The sequence below is a fragment of the Eublepharis macularius genome, chromosome 2 (assembly GCF_028583425.1).
Source record: "Eublepharis macularius isolate TG4126 chromosome 2, MPM_Emac_v1.0, whole genome shotgun sequence".
Classification (NCBI taxonomy): Eukaryota; Metazoa; Chordata; class Lepidosauria; order Squamata; family Eublepharidae; genus Eublepharis; species Eublepharis macularius.
Window position 1 is genome coordinate 137471780 of NC_072791.1, and position 24804 is coordinate 137496583.

Genomic DNA, 24804 nt, shown 5'->3' on the forward strand with positions numbered 1-24804 from the left:
GCAGAGGACAAGCTCAATGCCAGTCCACACAGCAGTGACCTATGACACTGATATTAGCCATATATCATATAGCAAAAACCTAGCCGTATGCACATCTCAGACCTTATGAAACATTCCTATCAAATACAATTTACTCTTGAGTCAATGTATTTGAACACAATCCCTAGTAGCATAACCCTAACCATGTAGTTTAACTCCCCTCCACTCATCAACTTTTAAAGCTCCAATTTGCAGCAGTCTAGGAAAACTTTTCTTTCTTTTTTAATAGTTTCAGGGAACGATTTCCTTTTTTAGGCCGCACTAACAGGGTAGCATAACCAAATTCAGCCTTCAAGCTAACAACCCTTTTGTCTAGAGGTTAGAGAATATGTTACTATATTAAGGCCACAGTAGATCGTGCCACTTGCTCTGCTCCTAATATCAGCTGGGTTAATGTAGGGGGCGGGCATTGCTACCTGCTCCACTCCTAATACCAGCTGGTTTAAGGCGGGATGGGCATTGCCATCTTCTCCACTCCTAATAACAGCTGGGTTAAGGCAGAGATTGGGCATTGCTACCTGCTCCGCTCTTGATGCCAGCTGGTTGAAGGGGGCGGGTATTGCCACTTGCTCTGCTCCTAATATCAGCTGGGTTAATGTAGGAGGTGGGCATTGCTACCTGCTCTGCTCCTAATACCAGCTGGTTTAAGGTGGGGGCGGGCATTGCCACCTGCTCTACTCCTAATACCAGCTTGGTTAAGGTGGGGGGCGGGCATTGCCACCTGCTCCACTCCTAATACCAGCTGCCTGAAGGGGGTGGGCATTGCCACCTGCTCCAGTACTCCAGGTGGTTAATTGGAATGTCCAGTCGGGTGCTATGGGAATTGGAGCGTTAAGGACTAGTGATCCAGTGTAATATTGCCCAGGAAGAAGTTACAGAATGAAACGGGAATTGAGAATTGCACGCACAAGCCCGTCAGCAATATGCAATTTGGCTACGTTGTTCCATCTTTGGACTGTGGACTACTTACCATTGCAATCTGTTCCTGCGCGTCTCCGAGCACTCCGATCCCTACATAGTGGACATTGCTCATTTGAGCTATGAATTTGGTAGCATTGTGGATGACAGATTTTGTACACAGTATTTATTGCATGTATTTATTTATTGATTGATGTATTTATTGCACAATTTTGCACTTGGCACTTTACATAGCATTAAATACTAAAAGTTGTTTATGATACAGTATTGATTCCCCAGTTGTGTGTTAGCAAGTTGTTTCTCTTTACCGGTGGAACTCCCTGGTTACTAATACCAGCTGCGTTAAGGTGGTGGTGGACATTACCACCTCTTCCGCTCCTAATACCAGCTGGATGAAGGGGGATGGGCATTAACCCTGCTCCGCTCCTAATATTAGCTGGGTTAAGGTGGGGGGGTGGGCATTACCACCTCTTCCGCTCCTAATACCAGCTGGATGAGGGGGGATGGGCATTGCCCCTGCTCCGCTCCTAATATTAGCTGGGTTAAGGTGGGGGGTGGACATTGCCACCTGCTCCACACCCAGTACCAGCTGGGTTAAGGCATGGGGAGGGCCTTGCCACCTGCTCCACTCCTGTTCCCTGCCTGGGCTTCCCACCATGGCATGTTTTCTGGAGTGATATGGTAAGTTACCTGGGCTTTCCTCTGCAGCAGCACCCTCTGGTGGTGCACCAGGGTATAAAGTGAGTCATCTGAAACATGCTTACTCAATTATATAGTAAGATGCTGTAATATTTGAATCACTTTTAGGTTACAAACGTAAGCATCATATCTTGCAAACTTCAGCATAATGTCCAACGGAAATGAATCAACTGAACTTGTTTCTGTGTTAAACTTGGTTAGGAATGGTCTATGAGAACTAATAGTATTGCTAAGGAGAATGTAGATAATACAGAAAATGACTGATATTTGTGTATGGCTATATAAATACATAGCCTAATGAAATGTACTTCTCCATTGCCCTTGCATGGTGAAAGGTGCCTCAGGCACAGAAGAGAACAGGAGGAAATGGAAAAATCAAAAGACCCAGCTATATGTAAGTGCTGGAGAGTCCAAATGACTCATTTCCTCTGACATCCCATTATTGTCCAAAAATTATAATGGAAATATGATATCACCCATCCATTATCATTTCATGGGAAAGAGAAGCTTGGCTCTGTTCTCATTAACCAATTTTCTCTGCCATGCTGCTAAAAATAGATATAATTTGTCTATTTGGATGTGTGCCTGTCTGCATGACTGAAAGCATCATGTGACGAGGTTGAGCCCAAAACTGCAAGTTCATCTCCTGTAGGCAGTAAGAATCCCAGAAGGGTAGTCATGTTTGCTGCAGTAAAAATAAACAGGAGTCTGGGAGTAAATTAAAGACTAAAAGACTCTAGTGGACCCACTACAGTACATAGGATGAAATAGGCTCTAGTCCACAAAAGCTTATGCTACAATAAAATTTTTTTTAGTCTTGAAGATGCTATTAGACTTCTGTTTATTATTCCTATATGTGGGCTTTAACGTAGCTGGAAGGACTGTTATGCTACAGGATCCATGGGTAAGGTACAACATAAGTGACATATTTTTATTACTAGGATAGAAACCAAAATTAAATCCTTCCTATTGTACTGGAAATACATGTATCAAAGATGCATGGGGAAAAGATGAAAAGAACAACAAAAATGTAGGCTTACATCTGTTTGTATGATGCTCCATGCATTAGTTAAGCCAATATTTCCATCAGTTCCATATAAATGAAGCCCTTTCTTCAGGTCCCGCTGAGCATACTTATCAATCTGGAAACAAAACACATACAGTTGTATATAGGTATGCTGGGTAAGTTTCTGCAGAATGGCACTTTACAACTAAGGTTCCTTTAGGAAGCCATGGCAATGCTAGCAGTGAAAGTATGACTTGTATGCAGGGGTCATTTTGTAGAAAAAGAGCAGGAGGAACTCATTAGCATAACTCATTAGCATAACTCATTAGCATATGTCACGCCTCTTGCTATCACAGAAGTGTGTCATTAGTATAACTGATTTGCATATGCCACACACCCTGACATCACCTATTTTGGCTGTTTTGGAGCCAATCCTGGCCATTCAGGGTCGAAATTAGGCCCAAAATGGCAAAAGGGTCTGAAAATGGCTGAAAAGGGGCCCAAAATGGTCAGGATTGGGCCACTGATGAGCAGGAGAGTGATCCACCACCTGTCAGAGGCCCAATCCAGGCTGTTTCTGCCCCAATCCAGGCCGAAACGGGCCCAAAATGGCCAGGGGCCAGGTGGGCGGGGCTACCTGACATGTGACCTCTTTGGGGAACTGCAGGAACTGTGTTCCTGTGCGTTCCCCCTCGAAATGAGCCCTGCTTGTATGTAAATTATGGCAAGATGCTGGGTGATATTCTGGTCTCCAGGAACTATTCAATGGTAGAAAATGTATATTGGATGTTGGACCATCTCTGAATTTAAGAAAATTAGTGGACATAATTCAAGAGAGACATTCCCTCTTGTTTGAAGGCACCTGACAGCCATGGGTTTGTACATGCTTACATTCAAAATGGTGACTTTTTTTTAGTCTGCCCAGTTCATCAAGGGCACTTTTAAAACCAATTAATCAAGTATTGCAGCTAGAATCTGATATGAAAATAATATTCTCTGATAGCTGATTCTTCATTCCCATTCATTCACTATAATCATATCCTGATTCTAAATAAGAAGTTCATACATTTCGCATCTGGCTTCTTTATTGATCTTTTGAAGTATCATACCCAGTTTTTCCATCTAGAGTTCTCTTTGGCTAAGGATTTGTTTGCTATAGAAATTTCTTGAACAGTCTCTTGTGTGGTGAGCTGCTGGTTTCATTTCTATTTTCACTAAACTCCATATGGTATAAACAGAAAAGGATTCCAAATAACCTTATGTGGAACAGCTCTGTGTTACAGGAAAACTGTTAATGCTGCAGACTGGAAGAATTGCATTTTAGCTGTCTGTTCCCAAGAATAGTTCCACTTAAGAAAAACAGAAGTCTAAAAAAAATCCCCCAGCTTCTGATTTATAATTATTTCAAGTTGAAGAGTATTATTTATGGCTGAGCCAAAACAGTGGCCAATGGGTAGAAGGCTTTTCACATAACATTTTGCCCCTCACAGAAATTACCCTCAGTTGGAAGTGTTATTTTTGTGGTGATCTGGCCAAGTGTTTACTGTGCAGCTCTCCAAGACTGCTTCAGAATGTGGAATTACCTGCCCTCACTCTGAATTGGCTTTACAGATATTGTCGTACAGCCAAACCTGATAAGCTAACTAGCAACCTGATATCAGCACACTCACTGCATGATTCCCAGTTTGGTGAGATCATGCCCTGAAAGACATGAAAATGGTGTTCCAGGAGCAACACAAGGCGAGCATATTGACAGTGAATAATATAAACAGAGTTGAAACCTTGTGGGGACATTCTGGAGATATTTTGCTTAGACATGGGCAAGAACCACATTATGAACCAAAAAAACCCATGAAACGCCCAATCTTCTGTTCGTGATCCGGCGGTTCGTAAGTGTCCATGGCCAACAAACCAGCGTTCATTAGAGGTGCGATTCAGTGCGTTCTTCCGCGGTTTGCGAAGCCAGACAGTCAGGCACCATCAATCAATTTTCTTGGAAACGGAGCCAGGGGAATGCCTGAACTCTGTCTGCACTCCTCCTGTCGCCCTGGAAACCTGAATGGAAGCCCAGCTTACCTTGATTGGCAGATCTTCCTTCCAACCATGGAGCTGCAAAGTGGTTACAACCTGGGAGAAGACACCTGGGGGAGGGAGGGGGAGGGGGTGTTCTGTAGCCATGGGCACTTCAATCTCATCCCTGCAAACCCTGATAGGCAGCTCTGAAGGCCAACCACAGACCTCCTGTGTTGCTCAATGGGACCTCAGCTTATAAAAAGCACTGGGATCCCAGGCTGGGTTTCACTTTCAGTGAGCAGTGGAGTGTGACAGAGCTGTTGCTTGCTACTTGCTAGCTTTTGGGGAGAGAGACAGAGAGAGTTTAATTGAGCTTGGATTTTGGGGATAGGCATCTATCTCCTCTGGTTCCAGGGCTGCTGCCTGGCTCTGGGGCCAAGCTCAGTGGGCACCTCGGCTGAGGTCTCACATTGATTATTATTTATCAGTGCCTGATCAGGTCAGGTCTGTGGGAGTGGTGGACTAGGGCTCTAGTCCCTCCCTCCCTCTGGTGGCAGGGCTACTGCCAGGCCCTGGGACCAAGCTCAGTGGGCACCTCGGCTGAGGGCTCACATTGATTATTATTAATTAGTGCCTGATTGGGTCAGGTCTGTGGGAGTGGTGGGCTAGTGCTCTAGTCCCTCCCTCCCTCTTGTGCTAGGGCTGCTGCCAGGCCCTGGGACCAAGCTCAGTGGGCACCTTGGCTGAGGGCTCACAGTGTCATCTCCTTTTCTCTCCTCAATTCTTGTTTGCAGGCACTGTGAGGCTTCGTGTGGTGGACAAGAGTGCATGTGGGGGGAAGTGCAGAGATTGTCCCAGTTGCACCACGGGAAGCAGTGCTGTGCAGGGCTTTGGAGCAGCAGAGACCCCTGCTCCCAAAAAATCACCTGTTGTGGCTGTGGAGGAGGCCGAAGAGCTCTTGCCGCCGGCGGAAGAGGAATTCTTGAAAATGTTTGAGGAGGAGGAGGCCGAGGGATCCTTGAAGGAATGGCTGGGGTTCGAGGAAACATCCAGCCCGTCCCCATCCCAAACTACCGGTGGTGCTGTCCCCGCCTGCAGTCCACCCATCACTCCGTCTTCCATTGCCAGCTCTGTGGCACAGCCAAAAACCCTTTGGTTCCCTCCCGTGGAACTGTTAGTGGCCTATGGTTCAACCTCAATGTATGGAGGCACTTTCGGGCCCTTCTGACTGACCCCCGTGTGGTGTGGTGCTGTGTGTGTGATGGCCTGATGTGCAGGGGCAATGACCCAAAGCACCTTTCATCGACGACCCTGACTAGGCACCTGAAGAGGCACCACCCGAGCCTGTGGTCTCCGTCCTTGGGCAGAGAAACATCTGTCGGGGGGAGACAGAGGGCCACCAGATCGTCTGATCCAGGATTGGTGGGAGGGTCACCAGAATGCACCCTGAGCAAGAAGCCTTGCCCCGAGGGTGCTACTGGTGGGAGCAGAAGGGTCAGGCAGGCCGCCCTGGGGGAAGTTGTTCCATTAGGGTCAGGGGTGGTGCCACTGAAAAGGGTGAGGTCAAGGGCTCAGGAGGCGGTCATTCGTGTGGTGGCGCAGATGATTGCCCTGCAAGGCTTCCCCCTATCGGTTGTGGAGGGCGTGGGCTTCCAACTGCTGCTCCAGCACTTCCCCCCATGGTTCTCCATGCCGTCACGGCGCACCATTGGGCGTCGAGTTGTGCCTGCCCTCTATGAGTCAGTGCAAGACATGGTGAGCAGAAAGCTGTCACCCGCCCAAGGCAGAACAGTGCACTTCACGGCTGACCTGTGGAGAGGCTGCCATCATGGGTACCTTGCCATCACCGCCCACTGGTGGCAACCAGAGGACCTCTGCCGCCCCAGGCCAAGATCTGGCAGCCGTAAAAAGGTGCCCGGCTTGACACTGGGCTACAGGGCGGTTCTTCTTCAGGTGCGGGGGATGAATGAGGTCCACACCAGGAAGAACATCGCTGCCACCATAAAGGCGGCTCTGAGGGAGAGGACATCCGGTGTGGAAGGGTTTGTCCATGGCTTCATGGTCATGGACGCGGGAGCCAACATGTTGGTAGCCCTGAAAGAGGCATCCCTCCCGGGCCTGGTGTGCATGGCGCACAAGCTGCACCTTGTGATGAGGGACATGCTTGGGCTGGGGAGCAAGCCAAGGGACAGCTGGGAGGAGGGAACCTTGTGGACGTGCAATCTGCTGGACAGCTGCCATTGCATTGCTTCCCACTTCTCCCACAGCATAAACTCTTCCAGCAAGCTGTTCCAGAGGCAGGGGGAGGCAGGGGACCCAAAGCACCAACTCTTCCAGGACCTGCCCACCCGCTGGAACTCCACCTACAACATGATATGTCGTCTGGTGGAGCAGAAGGGCCCGTTGCAAGACATCCTGTCATCTTCGGATGTGCTGAGGAGGGGAGAGGAGTTGAGCCTCAGCTCCTTGGAATGGAGAGTCCTTGCCCAGATGTCCCGGATACTGAAACCCTTCAAGGGTGCCACTGAGCTCTTGTGCTTCTACGAGGCCAGCCTGGGTCAGGTCATCCCTCTGATCCACGGTCTCAACCGGTTTCTAGCCCAGGAGCTCCAGCATGAGCAAGAGCTGCTCCCCAGGGTCCAGGACTTTGTCTGGAGGATCCGGGCCTGCATAACTGAGCACTTGCATCCTCTACACCGTGAGGCACCGTACCAACTGGCCTCCCTCTGTGACTCCTGCATTAAGGGCAGCATCGCCACGCAGGTGGGTCAAATGCAGTGCTGGAAAAAGGAGCTCCACACAGCGGCGCTCCGTTTCCATAGAGAGAAGGCAGGACAGAAGGAACTGGGCAGGGGCGAGGGGCAGGCAGTGGAGGAGGGGGAGGGGGAGGGGGAGGAGGTGGGAAGAGAGCCACGCCAGGGAAGACCCACCCCAATGGCCCCATTTGATCTCTGGGCCTCAGTGGGCTGTGTGGTTGGCCGCTGCACAGTGGGCGCGTCCCTCTCAGTGGAGGACTCCTTGGGGGCCATGGTGCGCAAGTACCTTGCTGAGCCCACTGAGCCCCCCCATGACAACCTGTTGGAGTATTGTGCAAGGAAATCTGCCGTATGGCTGGACCTGTCTATTGTGGCAACAAACATCCTGTCCTGCCCTCCCACCAGTGTGCAGAGCGAGCGGGTGTTCTCCCACCTGGGAGACCTCCTCCGTCCCTGCCACATACGTCTGCACCCGGACCTGGTGGACATGTTGACCTTCATAAAGGTCAACCTCAACCTACTGGGGTACCCTCCCGTGACCTGGACCTACCCGGGCTCTGAGCCACCCTGGGGTTGTAGGCCCAGCTCCTCCACAGTGGGCTCAAGCCTCCCTCAGTTCTCGGGGCTGCTTCCATGGCTGGTGACCCTTTGCTTTCCTCTCCCAGACAAGTGCCTATTCCCTCTTTCAACCTCTCCCTCTCCAGATGATGCCCAAATGTCCCCTCCCCACAACTTGTCCTGCCCATCCCATCCTTTCTGTGAAAGCAGAAAGGTGGGTGTTTTCTGACGCTCTGTTTTTTGGGTACATAGGGCAGCTCCAGAGCTGTGGCACATATGGTTGCACAGCATGGAGCCCACTATCCTAGGCTCCTGCTGTCCCCTCTGAGCATGGTGGGAATTGGCTCCTGTCCATGAAGGTGGGAAGGTGAGTGATGTTGGCGACAGCCTCCACTGCGATGCAGGAGGGGCGGACAAGCCTCTGCCACAGCAGCCTGTGCAATCTGACACGGTGGGTGTTTGGGGCCTCTTGGTCCTCCTCTCCCTGTCAAGCTCCCAGTCCCTCTTCCTACCTCACCCTCTCTGGGACCGATTCGACCCCTCCCAATGACTTCCCCGTTCCTGTCCATTCTTGTCCTTTCCGCGAGGGCAGGAAGGTGGGTGAACTCAGTGGCTTTCTCAGCTCCTGGCTCGCTGACTAAGGGGTCTTCCTGGTCATGCTCTGCAATGCAGCCGGCAGTAACCCTTTGTCCCTGTCTCCCTGACATTTCCCCGATGGTCCCTCTTTCAACCTCTCCCTCTCTGGATCTGCTCAGATGTCTCCCAACCTCTCCTGTCTTTTCCATCCCGTCCTTTCCGTGAAGGCAGGAAGGTGTGGTGCTGCCAGCTGATGCTGCTTTTGGCCAAGAGGAACAGCTCTGCTGCTGTTGCTGATGTTAGAGTGACACTGCACGGTACCCCCCCCCCTTCCATGGCACCTGGTGTCCCCTCTGAGCAGGGGGGAATGGGTCCCTCCCACCCTTTCCGTGAGGGCAGGAAGGTGGGTGCTGTCTGCTGCCACTGCTTTGGACCCCAAGGGGCAGCTCAGATGCTTTTGCTGAGCTGACAGGTTTGAGCTGCATGGTGCATCCCTATCCATGTGCACCTGCTGTCCTCTCTGTGCATGGGGGAAATGGGTCCCACGACCAGTCATGTCCTTTCTGCGAAGGTAGGAAGGTGGTTGATGTCTGCCAGTGGTGGTTTTGGCCATGAGGCTCAGCTCCGCTGTTGTTGCACATAAAATTGTACAGCATGGCATCCCCTGTCAACAGCAGCAGCTGTCCCCTCCGGGCAGGGGTGAATGGGTAATGCCATGACCAGTCATGTCCTTTCCCCGAAGGCAGGAAGGTGGTTGATGTCTGCCAGGGGCAGCTCAGGAGCTGTTGCGTGTATAGTTGTGCAGCACGGTGCACCCCTATCCATGTGCACCTGCTGTCCTCTCTGTGCATGGGGGGAATGGGTCCCACAACCAGTTGTCCTTTCCGTGAAGGCAGGAAGGTGGGTGATGTCTGCCAGTGGTGGTTTTGGCCATGAGGGGCAGCTCTGCTGCTGTTGCACATAAAATTGTACAGCACAGCATCCCCTGTCAACAGCAGTGGCTGTCCCCTCCGGGCAGGGGTGAATGGGTAATGCCACGACCAGTCACGTCCTTTCCACGAAGGCAGAAAGGTGAGTGTTGTTGGCGACAGCCTCCACTGTGACACAGGGGGAGTGGACAAGCCTCTGCCACAGCAATCTGCGCACTCTTTCAGGGTGGATGTCCCTCAATGGGACCCTCGGATGAGGCCCCATGGTTGCTGGGGGATCTTCCCACTTCTAAGACCCCCCACCTCCCCATGCCCACCAGGCCCGGCAGCCGCCGTCATCACCCACCTTGCGGCCGGCACTGGGAATAAGCGCGTGCTCTTCTGAGGCCTGGCAGGCGGGCACATGGGGGGGTGGCTGCCGGCAAGCAGCCAGACCCCCCACCTCCTAGAGGGGAGGTGGCCTGCCTTTGAGTACACCCCTTGTACACTGGGCCAATGTCAACTGGTGGCTCTAATTGTATTGAATGGGACTTTCCAAGGGGCCTCAGATTGGAGAGTGTATAACTCCAAGATCCCTCTTGCAATCTTGACCAAACTTGGGTGCTGGCTGGAGGAGATCCTGCTAAACACTCCCCATGAATATGGGCTCTCTAAGTCCAACAGGGGCCTTTTTGAGCCCCATGAACTTCAAACCGGTTCGTCAGCAGGAAAAGTTCACTGTGGTTCGCTAATTCGGGTTTGTTGTCGGCACCATACCACGAACCACTGGTTCGTTAAATTTTTTTGGTTTGTGCCCATGTCTAATTTTGCTCCTACCTCAAGTACTATTTTTATTTTATTGCTGGGATAGGTGAAAGATAAACAGTATGCCATATGTGTCATACCTCTATGTTATAACCTTTGAGCAGATGTGAAAAAGCAGCCTTCATTGCACTTTGAAGGAGGCATACTTATTGGCAAACATGATTAGGTTTGGACTGTTAGTCTATCTTCTTATTTTATGACTTTCTTGCTGAGGATGTCATTAAACTGTGCATAGAATGTTTTCATGCACAAGTTGGAGTGCAGCTCTTTTCAGTTGAGTTTGCAAAACAGAATGCTCATTCACATTATGAAATCTGCTCTCCAACATCAGCAATGATTACGAGACAATACAAAGGAAAGGCACTCATCGTGCAAATATCCATCCCAGCCAATGTAGGTTTGACATTCAAATGACCAGCCCAGTTGAAGCAGCAGCCACTTTAAGCATCATGCATGCAAATGGCAACTGTGAAAAAACCTCATGTGCAATAAATGCATCATGTATGAAAGTGCTGATAACAAAACTGGACTAGAGGAGCCTCTACACATTTGTCCTTAGAAGTGAGTCAGAATTCAACTGAAGGACATAGGATAGATAGAAGTCAGCCAAGAGCACATTGTGCCTTTCCACCTTTCTGCTAAAAGAACTAGAACTTGTTTCTTCAAGTTACCAATTATGTCATTAATTGGATGAATCTTTATAGCTCATTCTGGTGTCAAGGAGAATTGTGACATAGGTGCAAAATACATTTGTTTTGCATAGTACATAGAATACACAGCAACAGAGAGTTTGGATCAAAGTTACATATGGGCTGGGAAATGACAGAGCATCTGAAGAGAGAAATGCACAATACTGACTCTTTCTCGTATTGCTATGGTATTTGGAAAGTAACTATATTCCTCAAGGGGAATTTATATTATCTGAAGCCAAACAATATACACATAAAGAAATGGTTCACAGGGCATTCCCAGCTCCATCATTGGACTATTAACAATTACATTGTGCTGTAACCTTGATATATTAAAGTTGTATATTTCTATCACATGGAAGCAGCAGGTAGTTTTACTCAAAATCGTACAATGCAGCTGGTAGTAGAGCTAGAAAATCAGTAGCTGCAGAACTTTAATCAAAATTTCACTTATTGAGATAAAAGTTTGCCTGACTCGCATTCTGAATGAAATGCAGAAATAGGGTTTTCACACTCTCAGGTTATAGTCTACAGTATTTCTTCACTTAACTAGAGATTTTGATACATAGGAGAAAAGAATGAGACACCACCTTGAGCAGGGCAGCTTGATAGATATTGGTATCTTTTAGGAATTGAGTTAATTAATTGGTCACAAGGTACATTTCATCTGAAGAATAAACTGCATAAGTAGAAAGGAAGGAAGGAAGGAAACAAAAAACAAGAAGGGCAGCCTAGAAACTGAAGGAAGCTGACAGATAAACAAGGTGTGTCAGCCTGAAAAGGGAAGCTTGGAGATGGTTCTTAGCACAAGGAGACCTGTATATCAGCTTACATTTTATCTAGAGATTACTGTGGACCATTAGGTCCAGTCTGAAAAAGAAGACTAAGACGCACATTTAAGGAGATGCAAAATGCAGTCAATTCTGCAAGCCATTAGTTACAGCTGCGCACAGCATGATAATCCCTTTGACTAGAATTCAGATGTTATCCTGCTTAAAGTAATCTTCATGCCCTGCTTCAGATCAATAATTTTTAATAACCCAAAGTTAACATGTATAAAATGCCTGAAGGATCCACAGGAACATTCTGTTAGCTCAAGTATGTCTTAACACGTTTTCTCATTTGACCATAATAGATTGCTTAATCAAGCATTTCTACTCAACATTGTAATATGCTAGAGAATCACCCATATGCAACTTCTGTACATCAGCAGGTGCAAACCTGGGAGCTCTTCACTTTTTCTCAGGACACTAGTCATAAGAGCCATAAACAGTTAACCTGAATAGCAACAGTACTGTCAGGGCTGGATGTAATGTCCATTAAGGTACAGCACGGTTGCCTTTCCAGTGATGCTGGAGATTTAGTCCAGGCAGCTAGGATTTGGGTGTGTTGTGTGGGGATTATTTCCATTCTGTGTAAAGAACAGTAATTATGCCAATTACTGAGCTGATGTCTGGTGTCTTAGGGCCAAGCTACTTCTGATGCACTTCCCCATCCTAAGGTGTATGTGTGTGCACAGGTATAACAATATATAGCTGCACAATCCATGATGCAACTGGGAAGGCTAGGGTGGGAGCTGGAGTTCTCCCAGAATTACAGCTGTTCTCCAGACATCAGTTCCTCTGGAGGAAATAGCAGTGTTGGAGGGCAGACTTTTTGGCATCACATCCTGGCTGAGCTCCCTCCCCCAACTGCCCTCCCCAGGTTCCGCTCCGAAATCTCCAGGTATTTGCCAACTTGGAATTGACAAACCTAGGGAAGACCAATATGGGTAGGGGCTTTTCCCTCTGGGGAAAACTTGCACTGAATGTTGCTTTGCTACTCATTTTTTTCTACATGGGAAAATAACTTACAGTGAGGTGTGTTTTCAGCAGAAGAACCACTAGAGGAGAAATGCTTTAAAAGAAATGCTTTAAAAGGAGCCTATGGACATCTTGGGTAATCATAGGCTACCTTTTTCAAGGTAGCCTATGGACATCTTGGGTAAAATGTACAGTGTGCACCATTATCTTATATCATTTGACCCTTATTGGCTTTTTTCTCATAGAATTGGGATGTACCTGAAAATGATCTAGTCCAACCTGTAACACGATTCTCCTTACACAATAGCTCATATTTAACACTTAATCACAAGGGTTACCAACCTGTCCTTTAATGAGAACTCTTTTTTAGTAATGAAAAAATCCCTAGCTACCCCTCTCCCAACATGTTACCAAATTTTTGCCTGTTCTAGAAACAGAATATGGATGAAGGAGAACAGCCGAAAAGAAGCTTAACATCTAAGCAACATGTAGAAAAATCCTAGGACACAAAAGGTTTTAAAAGAAGATGTTTTATTCTTTTCCTGGGTTTTCTACAGGATGCATGGGCTACCCTGCAGCAGCCACTGAGCTACCAGTAGCTCATGTGCTACTTGCTGGAGAGGAAACCCCCTGCCCTACCACTTTGTAACATGTCCCACCATTCTTCCAACACCCTTTCAGATTGTGAAGATACCTCTTCTATAATTCTAGACACATTTTATATCAATCCTGAAGGTCAGTTGAGAATTTATTCACAATTGGAAATTTAACAGGTGTTGTCTACCAGCATGCTTCCTATGCACCTAATGCTGCCTTCAAGCACTGGTATTTAGCGGTACATTGCTTCTAACAATGTAGGTCTCCTTTAGTTACCTGTAATAAACAATCATTTGGAAGATACAGAAATAAACTCACAGGTTTGCATGTATAAATACAAATTTATAAAAAATGTGGGCTAGCAAACATAAAGATGTATTTCTTAGCTCCAAATCCTAGAGTGGGAATGCCACACTGGTGCTTGAAACCACACTAACAATGAAGTAACTGTTACTATGTTGGGCCTAGAAGGGACTGCGGCCCCATCCTGGCAAGCAGCTATGCTGCTCAGCCAGGGGCCGGACTTTGCCGCAACGGAGGGAGGACGGCACCACCCCCTCCTTCCATATATGGAAGTGCTGGGAGGGCGGAGCGAGCATAGCTCGCAGCGCTGCCCTCCCAGCTCAGTCCGTTGCAATCGCTCGGGGGAGACGGACGTCTCGACGAGCGGCTGTGCGGCAGTAGGCCGAGGAGCGTTGGCAAGGGCGCCCGTTGGGGGCAGGCTTGTTGCCCTTGCGAAGCCTCGGCCTGGGGTGGCTGAGCGGCGCTTGCCGCGGCTTCGGGCGGCTTACAAGGGCCGTTCAGCGGCCGGGAGCGGGTGTCGGCCAGTGTGCCTTGGCGCGGCAGCGTGCAGCAAGGCGGCCTCCTGGTGCCCGGCGAGGAGCGGCCTACGGAGGGCCGTGAACGGCAGGAGGAGCGGCGCGGCGGCGCGGCGCCGAGCGGCGGGCGGTCTTCTTCCCATTTTCTCTGTCCCCGCCTCAGGGCTCGGGCAAAAGGGGGTGTTCAGGGGGGGTTGGATTGGGGTTTGGAAGTGCGGGAGGTGCGGGCAAACCCCGCGGCCTGTTCTGCCCTTCCCCTCCAGCCTTCTCGGCGGTGGCCTGGGAGTGTAGGCCTGCATTCCCCCCCGCCAGTTAGGAGCTACCCAGTTGGTCGGCCAGCAGGCAGCGGCCTTGTGGATAGCTGGCGCAGATCCGCGCCATTTTGCCTGCAAAGGGGGCCGGCGACCATTTTGTAGGTGGCTGTGGGCCGCCATTTTGCTGCTGCTTGGAGCTTCCTTCTATTGCCTTAGTGGCAGCCCAATTTTAGGACCACTGCTTGCTAGGCAGGCTAGCCTTGCTGGGTTGGTACAGGGCGGGAGAGGAGCTTAGGTTTCTCATCTGGTCTGCTGAGCAGTCAGCCCTGCCCTCCCCTCCCTGCTTAGGATCTTGAAGCTAGGTTGGTTCACCTTGCTTGGTCGTGTTAGGGGGCAGATTCTTACTTAGTCCTGTGGGTGGCTAGGTATGGCTCCCAGGAAAGGTAAGGGCAGTTCTAAGGGCAAGCAGCCTGCTAGGAGGGCCCCTGCCAAGCGTCCCCCTCCCCCAGCTCTGTCATCTTCCGAGGATGAGGACTCAGTTAGTGGGCAGCTGGATATTTTGCGGCGCCTGGAGGCGTTGGAGCGGGAAAAGGGGGACGGGGTGTCGGCTGGGCAGGGTGTACGTTCAGGGAGGCCGGTTAGGCGAGCCTCCAGGAATGCAACTAACCGCGACATTTTGCGCCGTTTAGCTGCTTTGGAGGGTCATGCTGGATCGAAGGAGGCTGGAGGTAGCAGCGGCCATGCAGCAGCGGTACCTGATGCCCAGGCGCCGGTCGTCGACATGGGGGAACCGTTGGAGGAGTTACCGCCTGTTGCAGTAGCCGTGGACCCAGTTGATGTGTCTGGTAAGGACCATGCACCACACTACACTTATCCTTGGCCTTGGGGCCCATGGGCACAAGGCGTTGCCCGTGGACCGGTGAGCGGTGTGCAGGATGCTCCCTCCAGTTCTATGCCTGCCCTTGCTGGTGGTGGGCTGCCTGCCATTAGTCAAGGGACTTTGCAGGGTACTCATCAGCAGCAAACGGTTCCCCCTCAAGTTTGGGGGGGTCCGTCCTTTGGCTGGCCGGGCTTTCCTTCCAGCCCTTGGGGGTATTTTCCCTATGCAGCATTGAACTATGGCCAAGTTCCTTTCCACGCTATGCCTTTTGGTGATGCGGCTCTCCCTTTAGGTGACCATTTGGCACAGGCCACGAGAGACAAGATTCTACGTGGGGAGTATATTGATGTCTTTTCTCTTCTCTACCGTGAGTTAGAGAAGAAGGACAAAGACGAGATGGACGATAGGGACAAGGAGCGTTTGAAAAGGAGACGTGTGGACAGGACTTGGAACAATTGGCTGCCGGGCTTTTTGATTTATGCCGGGGTAATTGCCAGGGCGCAGCCCAATCGGGCAGCGTCTTTGTTTCAGTACTTGGATATCATCCTTAAGGGGTATACGGGCTTCTCAGGTGCTGCGTGGATGCAGTACGATGAGGAGTTCCGTATGCGGGCAGCAATGAACCCCAGCATCCCGTGGGACCGTATTCACCAGCAGCTCTGGCTGTCAGTGATGTCTCCTGCCAAGCCTAACTTGGGGGATCGTTCGGACAGTGGGCATGTAGTGTCTCGCAACGCCCAGTCATCTACTACCCGCGTTGGTGCGGGGCAGCAGGTTCAACCCCGGCTGCTCTGCTGGGAGTACGCGTATAAAGGAACCTGCCCTCGGAAACCTTGCCGGTTTCGGCATGAATGCCCATCCTGTGCGGGCCAGCATCCATACAACGCGTGTGGTAAAGCCCGTCAAGGGTGGGGAGGTAGGAAGCAGGGGGGCGGCAGCTCTGCAGGCCAGCAGCCTCCTGGTAAGGGGCCCCAGCCCAGTAAGGCTGAAGGTCCTTGAGCGCTTGTTAGGTTCTTACCCTCTTAAGGAGGATGCAGTTTATTTGTTGGACGGTTTCAGGGATGGTTTCAGAATCCCAGTTCAGGGAGTTAGGGCCCCGTTTATGGCCGAGAACTTGCGCTCAGTTCAGGGCAAAGAGGACATAGTTAGACATAAGATACGTAAGGAATGTGCCGAGGGGAGGGTTTTGGGGCCGTTCAGGGCCCCTCCAACCCTCAATTTCCGGGTGTCCCCTTTGGGGGTGGTGCCGAAGAAGGCGGCGGGCGAGTATCGCCTTATCCACCACCTTTCTTATCCTAAAGGGGGTTCGGTTAACGACGCCATCCCCGACCATTTGTGCTCAGTCCGGTACACCTCTTTCGACCAGGCTGTGCGGGTTGTGCGCAGGTGTGGGGTGGGCGCTGAGCTGGCGAAATGCGATATTAAGTCTGCATTTCGTCTTCTCCCTGTCCACCCGTTGGATTTTGAGTTATTGGGGTTTGCCTTTGAAGGTATGTATTATATGGACCGTGCCCTACCAATGGGGTGCTCCGTATCTTGTGCGGCCTTTGAGCGCTTCAGCTCATTCTTGGAGTGGGAACTGAGGCGGCGTGCGGTTAGCTGTGACTCCGCCCACTATTTAGATGATTTTTTGTTCGTTGGGCGGGCACAGTCGTCTCAATGTGCCAGGCTTCTGGCCACCTTTATGGAGCTGGCAGAGGAGCTGGGGGTCCCATTGGCTCACGAGAAGACGGAAGGTCCCTCCACGGTGCTCACCTTCTTGGGCATTGAGTTGGATACGGTGCGGCAATCGTTGCGATTGCCTTTAGACAAGGTTAATGACCTTCGGGATCGTCTGAGGGACTTTAAGGGTAAGCACAAGGCTTCGTTAGTGGAGCTGCAGCAGCTTGTGGGGCACCTTAATTTTGCGTGCAAAGCTGTTGCACCTGGGAGGCCATTTTTGCGGCGCTTGTGCGACGCTATGGCGCGACTGCGTGCACCCCATCACAGGTTACGTGTGACGGGTGGCATGCGTGCTGACCTTGAGGTGTGGTCGGAATTTCTGAGTGACTTTAACGGTGTTACCTTTTGGCGGGAGGATTTGTTGCTCGAGGCGGAACTGCAAGTTACGTCTGACGCCTCGGGTTCCACTGGCTTTGGCGTTTATTTTCGGAGGCACTGGTGTGCTGAGCAGTGGCCCGCTGATTGGTTGGCATCGGATTTGGTCAGGGACTTGACCTTTCTGGAGTTTTTTCCTATTTTGGTTGCAGTCCATCTGTGGGGCGAGGAGCTGGCGAACCACACTGTCCACTTTTGGTGTGACAATTTGGCTGTGGTTCATGTCGTCAACTCCTTGACCTCTAAGTCTTGTAGGGTCATGCGATTGGTCAGGGCGTTTACGTTGTTGTGCCTGCGGCGCAATATACTGTTCAGGGCCAGACACGTTCTTGGTGTGGACAACGGTGTGGCGGACGCTTTGTCTCGCCAACAGATGGAGCGTTTCTGGCAACTGGCCCCGGAGGCGGATCCTCGTCCGGCGGCGATGCCCACGGAGCTTTGGCTGCTTGGGAGGTCGAGGCGTACCGCGCCATCCAGCTAGCCATCGCACCCAGTACACGGAGGGCGTATTGGAGAGCGGTAGGCCAGTTGGAGGGGTTCAGGAGGGATGCTGGGATTGGTACTGCCTGGCCTATTCCGATCGAGCACATTCTCCAGTTTTGTGTCCACCAGAAGGCTCGGGGGCTGGCAGTGAAGTCTATTAGGGGGCAGCTGGCCGCGCTGGCCTTTGTTAGCAAAGCTCGGGGATTTCCTGAGGCCACGGGGGATTTCCGAGTGCGGAAGATGCTCGAGGGTTGGTCCAGGGAGGGCTTGGTTCACAAGGACCCTCGCCAGCCCATTTCCCCAGCGGTCCTTAGGGGACTGGGTGCTGTCTGGAAAGGGGTATGTTCTTCAGGATATGAGGCAAGGCTGTTTCACGCGGCTGCGTTGACTGCCTTTTTCGGTGCTCTCAGGGTTGGGGAGCTGGTGGTCTCCTCCAGCAAGGATACCTCTGGTCGTGCCCTTATGGCAAGTGACCTAGCCTTTGATGGTGACACGGTCTCGTTGGCGATCCGCTGGTCCAAAACGGACCAGATGCGGAAAGGGGCCTGTGTTCAGTTGGGCTCCTGTTCGGATGAGGAGCTCTGCCCAGTCCGGGCTTTACGGAGGTATTGGCGGGTGCGCGGCAGCGATCAAGGCTACCTTTTCAGGCACCTGGATGGTTTCCCCTTGACTCGCTACCAGTTCTGGGCAGTCACCAAGCGAGCTCTGGGGGCGCTTGGGTTGCAAGGTGTGCGTTTTGGTACTCATTCCTTTCGAATTGGAGCGGCTTCGACGGCCGCTGCCATGGGGTATTCAGGTCAGGCTATTCAAAAGGTGGGTCGGTGGCGGTCTGCGGCCTACCGCTCCTATGTGCGCCCGCTGAAGTATGTTTGATAGTTACTAATTGTTGTCTTTCTTAGGTCCTGCGTCACGGGTTGGACGACAACGCATCTTGATATGCGGGCACAGTTTTGTCTTCTGGGCTGCCCTTCAAGCACGCAGGACGTCAGTTGGGTCCCAGCTCGGACTCAGCGATCGGGCTACTGTGGAATGGCGGGGCCGGCGGGGCCTTCGGTGGCCGGGCCTGTTGCCGTTGCTGTTTGGGGCTGGGCTTGGTATGCCACCCCATATTCTGGTCATCCATTTAGGGGGCAATGATTTAGGTTTGATGCAGGGCAAGGCCTTATCTTCACAGGCGCTATCTGATATGCGCCTCATTGCGACGCGTTGGCCGGGAGTGCTGATCATGTGGTCGGCTATGATCCCTCGTCGAGTTTGGAGGGAAGCTGAGGATCGTCAGGCCATCGAGCGGGCCAGGATGAAGGCCAATAGGGCCATTCAAATAGGTTTGGGGGCTGGGTTAGGCGTTTATTTGCCTCACCCTCGGATCAGGGCCGAATTCCCCGACCTCTACAGGGGTGATGGGGTGCACTTGTCTCAGACAGGCAACCAGATTTTTCTCGATGACCTGCGGCAAGGACTTCAGTTGGCCTTAGGCCATCAGTGGGGCGCCAGGGCCTAAGCAGAGGCTTGGCCGTGGCGTTGGCTGGTTTGTAGGAGTAGGGTGCGGGACGGTGAGCACCCTTGGCGCTTCCCTATTGGGAAAGAGGGGCCTGCCTAAAGGGCTGGTACTGCTGTGACGGCTGCCAGGCCCACAGGCAGGCTGCCTTCGGGAACCCCAGCCTGCGAGTCCTTTCCCTCACTGCTATACGGCTGAGGTGTCAGGAGCTTAAAGGGGGGTGACCAAATTTGCCTGGCCGGCTGGGTCCGCCCCATCCACTGGATGGGTCCCACCTGGGGCTGCGGGGCTCGCCCAGACAGGTCAAGGCGGTGGTCCAGGTAGGACACCGTGGCTTGACCTGTACCGCTTTAGGTCCTTGCCGCTGTTTGGCTGGTTTTGTTTGTTAAAGTTAATAAAGTGGCCCTTAGATCCAACTTGGTGTCCGTCTCTTTTCTGACTGTGTGGCAATGCGGCCCCATCCTGGCAAGCAGCTATGCTGCTCAGCCAGGGGCCGGACTTTGCCGCAACGGAGGGAGGACGGCACCACCCCCTCCTTCCATATATGGAAGTGCTGGGAGGGCGGAGCGAGCATAGCTCGCAGCGCTGCCCTCCCAGCTCAGTCCGTTGCAGTCGCTCGGCCCGCCCGCCTCTCCCTATTTATGGGTGTAGGATTAGCCGGCTGCCGTTATGGGGCCAGGTAGGAATTTTTTCCCTCCTTTCCAAATTGGCTCTGGGGAAGGGGGTTTTTTCGCCTACCTTACACCTATGCTTGGGGATTGAGTTATTGGGTTAGAGGTGGTGCCTCTCAGGGGAGTCCTGGCTGGTTTGTAGGAGTAGGGTGCGGGACGGTGAGCACCCTTGGCGCTTCCCTATTGGGAAAGAGGGGCCTGCCTAAAGGGCTGGTACTGCTGTGACGGCTGCCAGGCCCACAGGCAGGCTGCCTTCGGGAACCCCAGCCTGCGAGTCCTTTCCCTCACTGCTATACGGCTGAGGTGTCAGGAGCTTAAAGGGGGGTGACCAAATTTGCCTGGCCGGCTGGGTCCGCCCCATCCACTGGATGGGTCCCACCTGGGGCTGCGGGGCTCGCCCAGACAGGTCAAGGCGGTGGTCCAGGTAGGACACCGTGGCTTGACCTGTACCGCTTTAGGTCCTTGCCGCTGTTTGGCTGGTTTTGTTTGTTAAAGTTAATAAAGTGGCCCTTAGATCCAACTTGGTGTCCGTCTCTTTTCTGACTGTGTGGCAAATGAAAGATAGCAGTGCAGTAAAACAAAACTAAACTACGCACAATAAATTAGGAGGTTTTTAAAGAAGAAACTACATGGACTGTCAGAAAAGAAACAGTTTCCCAAATTATTTTGTGGAAGGTGTTCACACAGTGCTAGTATTTGAGAAAAATTTTAGATGACACCTGAGGTTTATCTCCACCTTAGAATTCTCCATCAGGTGGACCTGCTGCAGTTTAAAGATACACATTAAAAAATACTTCCTTTTGTGAGGATATTCTAAGAATGTGTCCACAGAGATTCTGAGGATGTGGGATGGGAGATGGAAACTAGGGCCGTTTCCACACAGCTTACCTTGCTCTGGAAAACAGTGAAATCTCGCACGAAATCTCACAAGAAGACGCTATTATCACATCTTCCTGCGCGATGACAGTGTCTTCTTGTGCAATTTCGTGCGAGATTTCGCTCTTTTCTGGAACAAGGTAAGCTGTGTGGAAACGGCCTAGGTGACTGAGGAGATGATCTGGACGATATCCACGCAGAGATGAAAACAAATTTTGTAACTTAATTTCATACCTCTCTCTCTCAATTATCTATTATAGGGAGATGTTTTAGACCTAGGGAAAGACAGTTGCATTTATTACTCTTTTTCTTCATCCTCTGCTCTGTACTTATACATCTACTTGCTTGCTATATATTTCCTTATTGTAATCAGTGGTTTTAATTACAAGCAAAGTTATGTCTTTGGCTGCTTCCACATCATAAGGATTCCCTGTTCCTCTCATTACCTGCGCAAATGCAGAGGAAACGAAGCTTCTGCGTAGGCATTTTCTGCCAGCATGCCAATTTCCCTGCTGTGCCATACATAAAGTTGGTAACTACTACAGTAGAGGGCAAGTAGAGTCTATCAAACATGTTCTGCTAAACTGCTCATTCTACCATGACATCCGATCTCACTGTATAGCTCCAATCTTGTCAACCTTACCAGGACCTGAACAACATTATGTCTCCCTCCTTCTTGCAGACTCTTCCCAGGAGATAACTAACAAAGTTGCCAAATTTTGCCTTCGGGCGTGTGGGATATGCAAGTGGATGACTTGAGCCTCAATAACCTTACTTTCTTGTGGGAGGACGGTATCATCTCTGTCTCCCCCCAATCTGCAATCACTGCTCTGTACTTGTTGCATTGTATGTGCCCTCTCTATTCTTATTTTTAATTCTATTCTTCTTTTACTCTCCAGAGCTGATTCTGTATTGAAATGATTGATTGATTGATTGATTGATTGATTGATTGAACTACTACAGTAACCACCATAATTATGAGGACAATTAGAGGATGACAACTTGTGGATGCCCTCCCCACAAAGCACTCCAGTTTGTAAGTGCACTTCAATGCCCTCCTCCCCCAAAGAACTCCAGTTTGGAAGCAAAATCAAAAAGAGTCCAGTAGCACCTTTAAGACTAACCAACTTTATTGTAGCATAAGCTTTCAAAAATCACAGTTCTCTTCTTCAGATGCATGGAGGGCAAGAAGAAACTGGTCAGATATATAGGTGGAGAGGGGAGGGCGGAGTAGATGCAAACAGCTCCTTCTGATATGGAGATCAGTTTGCTTCTGTAAAGGAAATCAGTTATTTTTGATAATGAGATAACCATTTTAATGCAAGGCAGTTTGCCTTGCATTAAAAAAAACCTGGTACCTTCTTGTGGTTGTTCTGCCCTGTATTGAATCATGTGGTTTCCCAAGTACAATGAGATGATGGGAAATCTCTTGCCTGGTCATACACACTGGTACACAGTCCTAGCACTTGCAGCCAGCAGGCAGAGCATCATGAGTATTGCTACCCGTTGTTTTTTTAAAAAAGAGGGGGGAAAGCACTGCCTATGATTGTTAAATTAGGAAAAGCAGAGAGGGTTTTTGGTTGGCAGAAGAGCTAAGAAATGAAACATCTACCTGTTCTTGGTGATAGAAGCAGTTTAGTGTAGTAGTTAAGAGCGATAGGACTCTAATCTGGAGAACCAGGTTTGATTCCCCAGTCCTCTACTTGAAGCCAGCTAGGTGACTTTGGGTCAGTCACAACACTACTCTCAGAGCTGTCTAAGCCCCACCCACCTCACAGGGGGTGGGGCTTAGGGGGTGGGGGTGTCATGAGGACAATAACGGACTTTTTAAACCACTCTGACTGCGACATTAAATTGTCCTGAAGTGCAGTATATCAATTGAATGATGCTGTTGTTGTTGTTAATTGCATGCTTCTTAAGGCAGGGACCTTGCTCAAGCACTTCATAAATCAACCAGTCATAGAAATTGAGGCCCAGAGTCTGCAGGATCTCCACAGGGACTCTCTGCTTCCACCTCTTCTGTGAATCCAATTGCAATTCTTAGCAAATTTCTGCGTGTCTGAAAGGAAAACTACTGTACATCAAAAAGCTGCATGTCTTCTCAAACCACTTGAGTTTAAACCCAGATTCATGGACTGGGATCACATACTTTTTATACATTAGTGTCATAGGGTGATCTCCCACCACACACTTATGTATGCATGAAAACACACACAACTTAGTATATTCTTATACTAAATTAATACTACTCTTCACAGCCTAAGGGTATTGTGGCTGGATAGATCTAGAGAGAGAAAGATGTGTTCAAGTGCTGAGCTCATGACAGCATCCTATGAATCCTCACCTGCGAATAGAAATTTTCATTCCAGGCCCCACTTCTCTTACAGCATCAGGTTTCCCTCACCCATCCCCCAATTACTGATATCCCAAGCAGCAATAACTTCAAAGCAAAAGAATATTCAATATTGGTAAGTAAATATTTCTGACCTTTCTGATGATTGCTCCCCTCCTCCCACTAACAAGGGAGAAGATGCTGTAAAAGAAATGACAAAATATCCAATTGTTTCCCACAGGGTGAAACGTCTAATTTCATGCCTTGATAATCATTCTGTACAGATAGTGAGGAGCTGAAAATTGAATGTAAATAGAGAGCATCTAATCTATAAGGTCGTTTTGCTGGAGCCCTGTTTTCTTTGGGTGAAAGATGTGATTGATTGTATTTCTAGATGAGGACAACATAATATTGGGTGGGACATTATTCTGTACATGAACTTGCCATGAAGTGAAAGATTCAAAGCCCCATTTTACGATGGAGGCTGTACAAGTCTTGAAAAGGTATGAAATCCACATGTTCCAAGGAAGAAATGGTCTTAGCACAGGACTTTCAATTTAAAAATTCACTTCAAAATTTTGCCCTGTCAGGTATAAAAACTGATGCAGTGTATGAGTTTCCAAACTTATCATCTGGTGTATTCTCCTAAAATTGTAGTGCCTTGAATTATGGTCAGAGATTTGCCAGATGATAGCATTTCATGTTGACAGGGCATGCCAATGTATGAGGATGTTACTTTCCAACTTTTTAAAAAGCAGAAGTTAAATGGAAAATATGCTGTAACCTAAAAAGTAAATTGAGAGTTAGAAAATGCTGGGTTAACTTCCAGGTGTGCCAAAATACATGATGCTAGAAGACCAGACTTTTTAGGATCATAAAAAACTTCTCGGGTTGCAATGAAAAATCAGTGTGGAGCTCCAAAGGTGTAATATACACACATGGAGATTAGCACTTGATGACTGAGGACTCTACTGAGGATGCAGTTTATTGTTTTCTGTAGAACAATTCCCACTGCTAAATGGGAAAACCAGTGGCCCAGTTAAGAAATGCCTTGTCTCTTCAGCACTGGAATTGCATTAAGGAAGCTAATTAAATCTGGCTGTGCACATGATTCTCCCACATCATACATATAACTTTTGAAGTCTGGACCTTAGAATGAAAGCTGATCTAGTCAAACCTGTATGTTTGGCCAGTACCAAGCAAAATAAGGATCTGGTTTCCTCCATGACCTAATGGAATACCAAGAAGATCATATAATTAAAGAAGATGAAGCTGTGTTTATTAATTTGTAGCAGTTTCACCTTTTGTTATGTACCCCTTTGAGGCAAATCATAAAAATGACACCTTTTGATGATGAACTGTTATTAAGTACGTTTTCTGAAAGGCTGAGAGACCATTGGCTGAAGCCAGAGATCTTACTTTGATCAAATTTATTTCCATTTGAATCTAAACTTAACCTCCAATAAACAAATACATTTCACACAGAGGTGTTTATTATCAAGTTAATAA

At 49.7% G+C, this 24804-nt stretch overlaps 1 protein-coding gene across 1 annotated transcript in view; it reads right to left on the minus strand.

The window, feature by feature from the left end:
* TSPAN4 (tetraspanin 4) overlaps positions 1-24804 on the minus strand; it is a 393772-nt gene that overhangs the window by 26447 nt on the left and 342521 nt on the right. Inside the window, exon 4 of the mRNA XM_054972773.1 lies at positions 2697-2798. Within this exon, the coding sequence (XP_054828748.1) occupies positions 2697-2798 (102 nt within the window). The remainder of the gene's footprint in view (positions 1-2696; positions 2799-24804) is intronic.